At 48.0% G+C, this 13,956-nt stretch overlaps 1 protein-coding gene and 1 pseudogene across 1 annotated transcript; both read right to left on the bottom strand.

Annotated features, from left to right (window-relative positions):
• The window catches only part of LOC139022498 (insulin receptor substrate 2-like), a 21,597-nt pseudogene extending 10,724 nt beyond the window's left edge, over positions 1 to 10,873 (bottom strand).
• Positions 10,555 to 13,654, bottom strand: LOC111959252 (insulin receptor substrate 2). Its single transcript, XM_070437530.1, is given in 2 exon segments — positions 10,555 to 11,229; positions 11,232 to 13,654. Coding segments are annotated over 2 exon segments (2,403 nt in total). The 5' UTR covers positions 13,377 to 13,654; the 3' UTR covers positions 10,555 to 10,971.
• Between the last annotated feature and the right edge of the window lie 302 nt (positions 13,655 to 13,956).

The following is a 13,956-nucleotide window of genomic DNA, read 5'->3' as shown; positions in this document are numbered from 1 at the left end:
ACAACACTAACCTATCCCATACCCTCCCACCTACTACACCACACCCCCCCACTACCCCTCCCCTCCTTACGTACACCACTACCCCCCTACATACACATACACCACTACCCACCCTACATACACACTACCCCCCCTACAACACACTACACCACTACCCTACCCTCCTACATACACCACTACCTCCCTCTCCCTACATACACACTACTCACCCCTCCCTACAATACACCATACACCATACCCCTACCTACAATACACCACTACCCTCACCCCTCCCTACATTACCACCCACTACCCTCACCCCTCCCTACATACACCCTACCATCACCCCCCCCTACACACACATACACCACTACCCCTCCCCTCCCTACATACACCACCACCCCCCCTACATACACATACACCACTCACCCTACATACACCACTACCCCTCCCCTACCTACATAACCACTACCCCCCCTACATACACATACACCACTACCCCCTCCCCTCCCTACATACACCACTACCCCCCTACACTACTACATACACCACTACCCCCTCCCCTCCCTACATACACCCTACCCCCCTACATCACATACACCATACCCCTCCCCCCTACATACACCACTACCCCCCCTACATACACATATACCACTACCCCTCCCCTCCCTACATACACCCCTCCCCCCTATCAATACACACCTCCCTCCTACATACCACTACCCTCCCCTCCCTACATACACCACTACCCCCTACATAAACACTACACCACTCCCTCACCCCTCCCTACATACACCACTACCCCCCTACATACACATACACCTACCCCCTACATCCCACTACACCATACCCCCTCATACACATACACCACTACCCCCCACTACTACATACACCACTACCCACCTCCCTCCGCTACATCACCACTACCCCCTCATACTACACCACTACCCCCCCTACATACACATCACACTACCCTCCCCTCCTACATGACACCACTACCCCCTACATACACATCACACACTACCCCCTACATACACATACACCACTACCCCCTCCCCTACCTACATACACCACTACCCTCCCCTCCCATACATAACACACCCCCTACCATACACATTACACCACTCCCCCCCTCATCACATACACCAACTACCCTCACCCCTCCTCACATACACCACTACGCCCACTACATAAACATCTAACCACTACCCCCTCCCTACTTACACCACTACCCCCTCCCCTACATACACACTACCCTCCTACATACACACACATTCCCCTTCCCTCCTACATACACCACTACCCCCTACATACACATAACACCATAACCCCTACTCCCTACCTACATACACCACTACCTCCCCCTTACATAACACTATACCACTACCCTCACCTACATACACCACTACCCTCCCCTACATACACCACTGACCCTCCTATCATACACATATCACCACTACTCCCCTTCCTCCATACAAACCACTACCCCCTCCCCTCCCTATACATACCCACCACTACCACCCCTACATACACATACACCACTCCCACCTACACACATAACACCCTAACCCCCCTCTCCTCCCTACATACACATACACCACTACCCCCTTCCCTCCATACATACACCACTACCCCTCTCCTCCCTACAGTACACCACTTGTTGTGTGATTAGCTGTCTTTGGTGTGTTATGAATTTAATGTGTTTGTTATGGAATGTGTTAAAACGTGTGTGTCTTCCTGAAAGCTTGTGGGTGTGTCTGTGTGTGTGTGGCCTAGATAGGAGGAGGAGCTAGCCGTGTTAGCAATGTACCAACACGTGAATGTGTGTTGTCTGTTTTGTTTGGTTGGTTTGTTTGTCCTGTGGGCTTCTTGACTTGCTGAGAAAGAGAGAAGGAGAGCGGAGTAGGGAGAGCGGAGTAGGGGAGAGCGAGAAGGCGGAGAAGAGAGCGATAAGCTGATGATACTTACATCTCCCCATGCCCCTCCCGTCTTCAGGCTTGGCAGAAAGGCTACTTGGGGTAAGTCCTGTTAGGAGGAGCTACTGCCTTAGTCTGAGCTATGCTACTGCTTAGTAGAAGCATATAAACCAACTACTGCTAGGAGAAGCATATAAACCAACTAACTGCTAGGAGAAGCATATAAACCAATCTACTGCTAGGAGAGCATATAAATCAACTACTGCTAGGAAAGCTATAAATCACTCTGCTAGGGAAGCATATAAATCAAAACTACTGCCTAGAGAACATCCATAATAATAAACTGCTGCTAGGAACCTATCAATCAACTACTGCGTAGGAGAACCTATAAACCAACTACTGCTAGGAGAAGCATATAAATCAACTACTGCTTAGGAGAAGCATATAAATCAACTACTGCTAGGAGAAGATATAAATCAACTACTGCTAGGGAGCATATAATCAACTACTGCTAGGAAGAGCATATAAATCAACTACTGCTAGGAGAACCATATAAATCAACTACTGCTGGAGAAGCATATAAATCAACTACTGCTAGGAGAACCATATAAACCAACTACTGCTTATGGAGAACCATATAAATCAACTACTGCTAGGAGAAGCATATAAAATCAACTACTGCTAGGAGAACCATTATAAATCAACTACTGCTAGGAGAACCATATACATCAACTACTGCTAGGAGAAGCATATAAATCAAACTACTGCTGAGAACCATAAATAAACTACTCTAGGAGAAGCATATAAATCAACTACTGCTAGGAGAAGGCATATAAATCAACTACTGCTAGGAGAAGCATATAAATCAAATGCTGCTAGGGAAGCATATCAATCAACTACTGCTAGGAAACCATATAAACCAACTACTGCTAGGAGAACCATATAATCAACTACTGCTTAGGAGACCATATAAAATCAACTACTGCTAGGAGAAGCATATCAATCAACTACTGCTAGAGAAGCATAATCAATCACTATGCTAGGAGAAGCATATAACCAACTACTGCTAGGAGAAGCATAATAAATCAACTACTGCTAGGAGACCATTAAATCAACTGCTCTAGGAGAAGCATATAAATCAACTACTGCTAAGGAGAACCATATAAATCAACTACTGCTAGGAGAACCATATGAAACAACTACTGCTTAGGAGAACCATATAAATCAACTGCTGCTAGGGAGACCATATAATCAACTACTGCTAGGAGAACCATATAAATCAACTACTGCTAGGAGAACCATTAGAAACAACTACTGCTAGGAGAACCATATAAATCAAACTACTGCTAGGAGAACCATATGAAACAACTACTGCTAGGAGAACCCTATAAACAACTACTGCTAGGAGAACCATATAAATCAACTACTGCTAGAGGAGAAACCATATAAATACAACTACTGCCTAGGGAACCATATGAAACAAACTACTGCTAGGAGAACCATGTAAATCAACTACTGCTAGGGAGAACCATATAAACAACTGCTGCTAGGAGAACCATATAGACAACTACTTCTAGGAGAACATATAAATCAACTACTGCTAGGAGAACCATATAAATCAACTCGTGCTAGGAGAAGCATATAAATCAACTACTGCTAGGAGAAGCATATAAATCAACTACTGCTAGGAGAACCATATAAATCCACTACTGCTAGGAGAAGCATATAAAATCAACTACTGCTAGGAGAACCATATGAAACAACTACTGCTAGAGAGAACCATATAAATCAACTACTGCTAGAGAACCATATGAAACAACTACTGCTAGGAGAACCATATAAATCAACTACTGCTAGGAGAACCATTATGAAACAACTACTGCTAGGAGAACCATATAAATCAACTACTGCTAGGAGAACCATATAAATCAACTACTGCTAGGAGAACCATATGAAACAACTACTGCTAGGAGAACCATAAAATCAACTACTGCTAGGAGAACCATATAAATCAACTACTGCTAGTAGAAGCATAATAAATCAACTTCTGCTAGGAGAACATATAAATAACTACTGCTAGGAGAAGCATATAATCAACTACTGCTAGGAGAAGCATATACATCAACTTCACACACACACACACACACACACACACACACACACACACACACACACACACACACACACACACGTTCTGGGACACAGATTAAACTTCATCACAAATGGCCAAGGTAGTCCAACAACACACTAATCTAGCCATTTGTACGATCATGTCTCAGAGCACTACTCGCACCCACACACATGCAGTTAACATCTGACTGACTGGCAAACATAAACATACACATTGTTCTGCGGAGAGGAGAGGACATGAGAGCTGTGTTATGATGTAACTGTAGTAGTTGTCTGAGGAACTGAAGCCTGCTTCTGAGAAGTCAGGACATGAGCACAATGAGGCTTAATTGATCCTAACTCCAACTCACCTCACTGTTTGGGAAAAACACCTCAGTGTGTGTGCTCTCCGTTCCCCTAACTCAAAACAAAACAAGCTGCTCAACAATGTCTAATCCTGAACAGAATGTAATCCTCCTTAACTCCCAGCTAAATGGAGGGAACATTGAAAGAGTTTTTATCTACCCATGGAACATCCCGCCCTAGTTTACTCAAAGGTACTGTAACAGACAGGGAGGGAGGGAGGGTGAGGTGAAAGACAGGTGAAAGAGAGAGACAGGGGAGGGAGGGAAGACAGGTGAGGACAAAATATATTTTTTAAATATGCCACTACATCTAGGTTTATTATAGGACTACTCTATAATTAACCACACACAGCAGCTGACAATTCAATCAGACTTTTTCAGCACTGCTATGCTATCCTCTAAAATCCCACCACCTCAGTGAAGTTCATTTAGTTAACTAATTTAGTTCAAATTAATGAAAGCCATTATTCTATTCAAAGTCCATAAAACAGAAGACAATTCAAGGAATTCCTGTAATGGGGCTGATTAGCTATCTGATTAGCTACTTGTTTAATTAGTCGTTAAACAAACCTCCATGGTCTGTTCTTAAAGCCAATCAGTGGCACTCAGCTGGAACTAGGCACTATAGACAGAAGGCTCTCTGGAAGGAGAGAGAGAGGAGGGCAGAGACCAACTGACTGGGAGGCTAGATCACATGATTTACCGAAAAGAGAAACTAATGCTAGAAAAAGTGAGGGAGATAAAGAAAGCGAGAGGGAGTGGGTGAAAGAGGGAGAGAGAGAGAGTAGGGTACGGGGATAGAGTGATATTTGGCTTTTTGCCCCCCCCATCCCAACCCCACCTCTCTCCACCATCTCTCTCTCTGTCCGTCTCTCCTCCTTTCTCTCTGTCCGTCTCTCCTCCTCTCTCGCTCTCTGTTGTTGTGGCAGATGGTGCTGGTCATTAGCGTATTGTCACTCCCTCTGAAGGGCCAGATAACCAGTGCTTGGAGGCGCAGGTGCAAGACCCCGGCCACCACCATCTGCTAACACACACGGGCATACACACAAACATACACTGAGGTAGAGAGGGAAGGAAAATGGGTGAGAGGGTTTGGTCAGAGCTCCTAAATAAAAACATGAAGAGAGTGAGTCAGTCAACGCCCCCGGCTCCCTCTGTCTGTACCAAACACCTGACAGCCCCGGCCAGAGAAGAGAGAGAGAGCGAGCGAGCTCTGGTAAACAATGGGAAGACATGAGGAATGGAGAGAGGAAGGAGAGAGGGATGATAAAGAGCTTCAGAGAAAAACAGAGAACGTCAGGTGACAAAAGAGAGGTAGAAGATAGACAGAGAGATAAAGATTAGAGAGAAAGTCAGACACAGAGAGAATGAGACAGTTGGGGAGATAAATAGCTAAATACTGAATAGTGTGCATGTTTCTTCTGTTTGCCGATATCTGGTGTTTCTCAGGCAAAATGCTAATCCCAACAGCCCTTGCACACCCAAGGCCAGTTCAAAGGTCACACTTCTGATGGGGGGCATAGTGAGGGGTGGGGGTGGGCCGTACGGGGGCGTGCTGAAATTTAAACAGCCCCCAACCCACTCAGTGACCCCTCACCCCATCCCCTGTCAGTGAGTGTATGCATTTTCCCAAACCAAAACAACAACACTGGCAAAAACGCTATCGACCGACCATCAGCTCAATGAGCCAATAAACTAATACATCTCAAACCCTGATCCCTCATTCACAAAAACACAAGGCCAGAGTAATCTACACACAGATACACACAGCAGCTGTCACACTAACACACGCGCATACACACGTGTAGAACAGGATGTCAGGCCCATATCCTTGGTGTGTAGGTGAAGAGTTTTGAAGGCTTTATCTCTAATATAACGTGTTTGTCAAAAGAGCAGCAGGCACACACACACAATAAAAAAGGTAATTTCAGCCTCAGATGATTTGCATTTCAAATCTAGCCACTCGAAAATTAATGTGAGCATGTGGAATGTAGACTGTCTCGCCTTGTGATGGTGAGGGGAGAATGTGGAAAAGCCGGTAATTTCTTAGTAAACACACACATACACAGTGAGGCCCTGTGGCTTCAGTCTAAGCCTCTCTGTGGGGTGGGTGTTTATGATTAGAGTGTTAGTGAGTAGCTGGCTGTCCTGACAGCATTCCTGATCGGGGCAGAGTATTGGGCCGTTCCGGAAACACAGCTAACTGTTCTTTCTCCGGCTGATCTTTTGTTTTTCCGGAATCCCGTAAATAACCAGGCAAGCCAGCCACGGCCAACTTTCACCGGATCAACACTGCTCCCTTTCTTTCTAGCTTTCTCCCCCTCCTTCGTTCTTTAGCCTCTCCCTCCCTCTACCTACTGGCTCTCTGTGGTCTGTTTTGTCATGATTTTGAAAAACAAACTAACGTCACTCCATTCCTCCTCCCATCTCCTCTCCTTCCATAGCCTAGGGCCATGTCTTTCTTCCTGCTCAACTTATTTAGTAGAAAAAAACACAGTGCGGAAATGCCTGCCCTACCTAGAAAACAACTCAGCAAACATACTCATGCTCAAACGCACATTCAGAGACAACCCAACAGAAATACCTTATTGCACATATATATATTTTTAAATACACTGGCAAAATACATACTACAATTACACACACACCCTTGATTGAATATGTTTGGCCAATAAGTGTGAAGTCCTCTCGAGAGCAAGTTCTGTGTGTGTGTGTGTGTGTGTGTGTGTGTGTGTGTGTGTGTGTGTGTGTGTGCGTGCCGTGTCTGGCCGTGCGTCGTGCGTGCCCGTCCGCGCGCGTTGCGTGCGTGCGCTGCGTGCGTGCGTTGGCGTGCGTGCGTGCGTGCGTGCGTGCGTGCGTAGCTGGTGCTGCTGCTCTTTGTTATAGTATTTCCTCACAGTAAAAAAACACAGAAAGCATCTCCATTAGGTTAGAAAAACAAGTGAGCATTTCACTCTCCCAGCAACCTTTGCACAATGCCTGCATTCCTGCCCTGAAGCCCAGTACCTGATAACTGATAAACAACTGACTCACTTGTTTTTCTGGGGGACCCAGTGGCAGACTGCACCCAGCCCTACGGTATACAGCCAGAAAGGGAGACAGAGGAGAGGAGAAAAGGAGGAAGAGTGAAAGAGGAGGAGGAGATGAGAGAGAGAGAGAGAGAGAGAGAGAGAGAGAGAGAGAGAGAGAGAGAGAGAGAGAGAGAGAGAGAGAGAGAGAGAGAGAGAGCTCCCTTCACCAGTGCATTGCAGATCACTATGTCAGTGGGGAGCTTCAACAACAACAACATTGTGTAACCACTACCTATAGGCCTACAAGTCATTCATATTTCACCATCAATGTGCAAACCTATTATACAATGGGTACAGATCTATGGTAACTTATGACATAGCGCTTAATCATATAGAAATTGTCATTTAATGTTGTACAACAAGATACTGATGCTGCAGTAGACGTAAGCGCACGTAGATTTGCCAGAACGAGGTGAAAGGTCATGTTTTGGTGTTCCCAACTCTCTATCTCATAGGGGGACGCATCAATATTTACACATTACATTACCGGGGTTGAAGTGTGATTTGTTAGGTGAACGAACTGCCCCCCCCAAAAAAAAATTCTCCCATTATCATTTTGAACAGAAATTAGTTTACTTCCCACTATATTTGCTGTATCCTAAGGTAAACTCTCAGAGCACATATAGCCTAACTGTTCTAGAAATAAGAAAAATCCTGGTCCATACCCACTGGGCACAGAGGACAATTCAGTGACGTGAAACAACGTTGATTCAACCAGTGTGTGACCAGTGGGTTGGCTATTCCTTATGGATTGTTCTAGCATGCGGAGGAAAAAATCTTCTGCATCATTGAACCCCTTGGGATGTTTTCTCGTACATTTGTACTAGCGTAGTCTGGTACAAAGATAATAACTACGTCACAGGGAATGCTGCTGGGTGGGACTCGAGGGCACACATTGATCCAGAATACAAACCACTTCAATAACTTACTTCACAACACCATGCATATTTCCCACAGTCTTGGGCTAACTGATGTACTGTATGGGTGTGACGGGCTACTCCTAATCCAATCCAAATACCACAGTTTACAAGCACTTATTATACTGCTTGGCAGGGCTGGAACATTTACTGTACATTTATCATGGTGCTTCAACCTGCCCTGTCATGTTTCGTCGCATCCACTTCCGTTTGATAAATCACATTTAGAGAAGGAAATGATATCTCAAGTCTATGGTCTAGTTCAGAGTTGTCAAGCATACGTCGGAGTCCAGCCCGCGAGGGGGTCCAGTCTGGCCCGCGGGTGGTTTGAGTAAACATCTACATCGAACAAAAAGTTATAATAATGAAAACAACATTTGGGGGGGAAACAAACTCAATATACTTTAAGTTGACTAAAACCAAATCGAACCTGTGTAGAAATTATACCGTTTCTTGACTGTCCAGCTCGCTAATAATCACTGTGCAGTCAACGGACCTGCATTCATCCAGTTTCTTGACTGTCCAGCTCGCTAATAATCAATAGACAGTCAGGGAGCATCGGAAATTCCAAAAACGATGGATAGAAGACAATTTTTTGCTATTTTTGAGGGCAATGAAATATAACACATTTTTAGTGCGTCCCTCCAGACCTCGATGAAGACCGAATGTGGCCCCGGGGCAAGATTTGTTTGATACCCCTGGTCTAATTAGTAGTCACACTATGAGCACCAATGCACTTGTTTAAACGGACTTGCAATAACAAACAGATGAACACTAAACAGCTTGAAAAACATGGTTGTTTTTCCATATTCATATTTTTCTTGAATATACAGCACATAAAACTGTCACATAAAAAGTAGGCTAATATGGGCGAGCTTCATCATTATAAGACTGCATTGCTTCCGCAAACATATATATTTTTTATCTCTCTCTCATGACTAAGTTGCTCAAAACCATCATGCCGTCTCGCCACCTAATTACAAAGGGCGTGCAAAAAACAAACTGACATTAAATATAGGATGCGTCAACAGTATATCAAATACCAAGTCTACAGCCTAGATAAACAGCGCCTTTGTAACCACTGCGCAAGTGTGTTTGTTTTTTCCACTTGGGTAAAGTGACAGGGATCTGCTAGCCCTAGAGCCGGGCAGCAGAGCCCCATTTCACTGCCTGTCCATACATTAGTGTGTACAGTAAGCCACAGTGTAGTGAGTTGGCTGGCTACAGTGGGTTGGTTGGGTTCAGACTATGAGGGATAGAAACCCGCATAATCGCATAATGATAATCACGCACGCACATAGGCAGCTGCTGTCCGTGCCACATAGGCAGTCTAAATTCTCTGGCATTATTTGACTGTTGGCTTCAGTAGGACACAGTGAACACACGTCTCCTTAGGACACGACAAACTTGGAGTGCACTGCTGCTTAGCAACGGGTAGATATGCCAAATAAATGGGTTGCTATCACTAAAGCGATATCTTTACTCAAGCACTGACACACACTGACTGTTTGAATGTACACCTGGATGAATGAATGGGCTCATGATAAGCATGCAAACACACACACACACACACACACAACACAACAACACACACACACACACACACACACACACACACACACACACACACACACACACACACACACACACACACACACACACACACACACACACACACACACACACACACACACACGGCGCTGGCTCACCTTTCACTGCTGTTGCATTCCTTGAAGCCCATGGTGCATAGGGGCTGGTGTAAAACCGTTCATGCCCCCCTTGCATCCGCACGCTGCCTTGAACCTCAGCAGTCCCTCACTGCCCCCAGAGTGCTGCAGCCCCCCAGGCCCCTCCATCAGGTTTAAGGCAATGTAGTTGAGTCCATTCTGGTAGCCTGCCGACGTCTCCCGAGCATGGGGCTGTTGCTGTTCCCGTACTCTTCATCTGAACCTCCGAGCTCCGGACCGACCGCGACACGTCTCCACTGATGCCGAGCTGTGCGCTTGTTGGCATCGGGGGCGAATGACGGGCACACTGGCGTTACCATGGTGGTGGAGGAGAAAGTCTCTGAGCTGTGGCGCCTGCGCCCCTGGGGGTCGCCCGGATCACCTTTGCCCCCCTGTCTGGGTTGACAGGGGAGATGGAGAGGGCGGACACCCAAGGAAGAAGGTCTCGACAGGAACCGGGGGGACCCCCACTGTACCTCTCCCCTCAGGCTGAGTCTCTGGACACAGCAGAGGGGCTGGTGGGGCAGGGGGTGTGGTATTGGAGGGGCACAGGGTGGCAGGGAGAGAGGCAGAGGGAGTGGGGTTGGTAGGACTGAAGGTCATCTCAGTGTAGTCGTCTTTTACATCACCAACCAGGTATACAGGGTTGCAAGCTTTGGAGAGGATATTCCACAACGATTATCTTATCCTGTTCCTCACTCTCCCTCTGCTCTTCTCTGGGAGGCTGGCTGGGACACAAGGAACGCAGGACTCGGCTCCAGGCGCCCTATGAAGAAGGGGAATCGCCATGCTTGGGAGAGTGCGATCTACGTCAAGTTGACGTAATCGGAGAGTGGCGGTGAGCTCCTCATCAGCCCGTCCACCGAGCCCAGTGATGAACCAGGCTCTCAGTCGTGGGAGATGGGCGGGTAGCGTGTAGTGTTGCCAAAGTCGATGTTGATGTACTCCCCGGGACTCCTGGGCTCAGAGGGGAGAGGGTGTTCGATCATACAGGGCAGCGTCCTCAGAGAGTCCAGGGCCAGCCGGGTAGGCCGACTCACCCTCCCCTTGTGGACCAGACCCCCTCCTGAGTGACCGTGCCGGCTCTGAGGGGTGAGGGGGCTGAGGAGAGAGTGGAGGTGGGGGGTGTAGCGGAGCAGACAGGGGAGATGGGACAGTAGTTGGACTCTTCCTCTATCCTCTTCTTCTGTAGACTCATCACCACATACTGGTCTGTGTCTGTAGTCCCCTTCCTCTGGGGCTGGGCTTTGAGAGAGCGGGGCAGGGAACTGATGGAGTAAGGCTGTCTGTGGTGAGGGTAAAGCTGGTGGGTAGTGTCTGTGAGGATGTAGTCTGGGGGGGTGAGGGAGACCACGGGGTCCACAGGGGACATGTTGAGGTACTCCCCATTGGTGAGTTTACCGTCGGAGCTGTCCACAGACATCTTGGCCCCGCAGAACATTCTCATGTAGCCGCTGTCCTCCAGAGACACGCTTCCAGGGGAGTCGGTATGGGAGCAGAGCCCAGCTGGAGAGGGGTGAGAGCGGGGGTTGATGATCTGCTTGGGGGCCGACACACACATGGGGCTCATGGGCATGTAAGCATCACCTTTGACCCACCCTGTCTGAGGGGCAATGCCTGGAGTCATGGGCATGTAGCCACAGTCACCTAGGTGACCGTTGGAGCCTATCTGGACATCGCCATAGTCCTCAGGATAGGTAACTTTCGGGGAGGCGGTGTGAGAGCTGCGACCCGATTGGCCGCTACTGGTATAGGTGGCCCTCATAAGCGTGTATTCATCCAATGAGGTGGAGGAGACCTGGGGCGGCGCCCTGTGCTGGGGCGGGGTGGTAAGGGAGTATGTGCGTTTCCGGTATGCCTTGTCCAGCTCTGGTAACCGGCGGAAACAGTTCTGGTTCTGCCTCTCCATCACTATGTAGCCATGCAAGTCGCTGCTATCCCGGGAGGGGGGGGTGTCTGCCCTTAGGGACTCTGGAGTGTTACTGCGGCGAGTGAGGTACAGGGCTGCAGGACTGGAGCCATACTCATCACAGGAGATGAAGCCGCCATCACTGGGGGAGCCAGAGACGGAGGCATTGCAGCTGGAGGGGCGAGGAGCACTGCTTTCAGAGCAAGAGGACAGGCTGACAGGGCTGGGGGTGGCTGTGGGTGGGGAGTGGGACAGAGGCATGGACATGGACTTACTGTGCTGGAGGGAAGAGGATTCAAATGTCCGGCAGTGCTGGGCTGTGATGGTGTTTGAGCTCCCTAATAGTGTCCGGTGAATACCAGGGCTGAGGGGACTCCCGTTCACAGGCAAGGTGCGCGACATGGTGCCATCTCCTTCACTGGCAGTGCGTATCCGACAGGAGGTGAATTTACTCATGGGGGACTTTTTGGCCATGCTGTCAGTGCGCGACCGTCGCTGGAGCCCGGTCTGGCTTGGGGGAAGGTTGTTGTGGTGCCGCCGGGTGGGCACGGAAATGGGGTTAGTGCCCGATGACTGGCTCTTGCTGCGCGGCCGGAACTCTGACAGCTCCTTCATGGCTTTCATCGCCTCCAGAATAGTCTCGTGGATGTTTTGCGCCACCACTGAGTCGTCAGCCTGCATCCACAGCTCGCCTGGTCCCGTGGCTGCTGACCGGCCGACTTCGATGAAGAAAAAGCTCTCAGAGTGCCCGCATCTCCTAATGTTCATCAGCTGTAAACTGACGGACGCAACATCCGAGTTGAGCTTTACAAAGCTGATAGTCCGGCTGGATAAGCACAGCCTGTACACCCCGGTAAGATTCCGGCTCTGTCCCAGCCCTTTGGATTTTAGGTTAACTTGCCATACCTCCTTATACACAGCCGTTACCGGCGTAATCATCCCGTAGTTCCCCTCATCAAACCCCACCAGCGAGGACGCGGAATTGGATGCGGAGCCGTCTGAGTACACTTTCCCCTCGCTCATTAAATCAGTTAAGACTCTGTACCAATTCTCCTGCTCCTGTTCATTCTCTGCTGACACAGCAAAATATTCGTCCTTGGTATAGAGGGCGATAAGGTGTTTGTGTTTGGAGTCCGCTCTCTTGTTGATATTGAGGCAGCAGTCCAGCGGAATAACTCTCTTTGCCGCCGACTTGTTTTTCCATTTCTTCTCGCTCTCGTAGTACTCCAGCCGGGCAGGGAAGCCCTCGCTCGGCTCCTTCAGAACGAAAAATCGCTTGTGTCCGTGCTTCTGCTTCTTGAGGTATCCACATTTCTTAATTTTGTTGTTGTTAATATTCGCGTTGGATAACAAGTGTCGTCCAGTATTTGGGGGATTTGCCATTCTATTTTTTTTTAACAACTCACTTTCCTTAACCTGTTGTTATATCCTCACTTATCGAAGGCTGGAGAGATCAACTCTGTAGCTTATAGTCCGTATCTCTCGAAGGCTCTGTTTCACTCCAGGCGCCGGTTGTGCGTCCGGCGTATGTAACAGTTTAACAGTAAATAACCCATATCGCTAAGTTACCGAAGTGAAGAGAGAAACAACGTGTGACGTTCTACACATCAAGCTTTGCTTACAAAAAAAAGAGAAGGGCAGGGAAAAAATACACACACTGACACTGGGGCGGTGCAAGCCGATGGGGCGTACCTGCAAATCCGCCTATTTGATGAGATCATGGGCTCATTGGTGGACAGGGCTGAATGATAGTGAAAGACTCAGTCAGATGGGAGAGAAAGCCCTCCCACACACTCTCTCTCTCACACACACACACACACACTCCTGCCCTCTTCCGACTCACCCTGGGTACGGTTGGAACTGTCAACCCGCTCATCTGTCTATGATGCATTTATGCATAACCGCTTACGTGTATACTCTTCTCCCAGGGCAATTTATCAACTTATTCATTAAGAGGCCTATC

Source organism: Salvelinus sp. IW2-2015, linkage group LG36 (assembly GCF_002910315.2).
Source record: "Salvelinus sp. IW2-2015 linkage group LG36, ASM291031v2, whole genome shotgun sequence".
Lineage (NCBI taxonomy): Eukaryota > Metazoa > Chordata > Actinopteri > Salmoniformes > Salmonidae > Salvelinus > Salvelinus sp. IW2-2015.
This window is presented reverse-complemented; position numbering and strand designations above follow the sequence as displayed.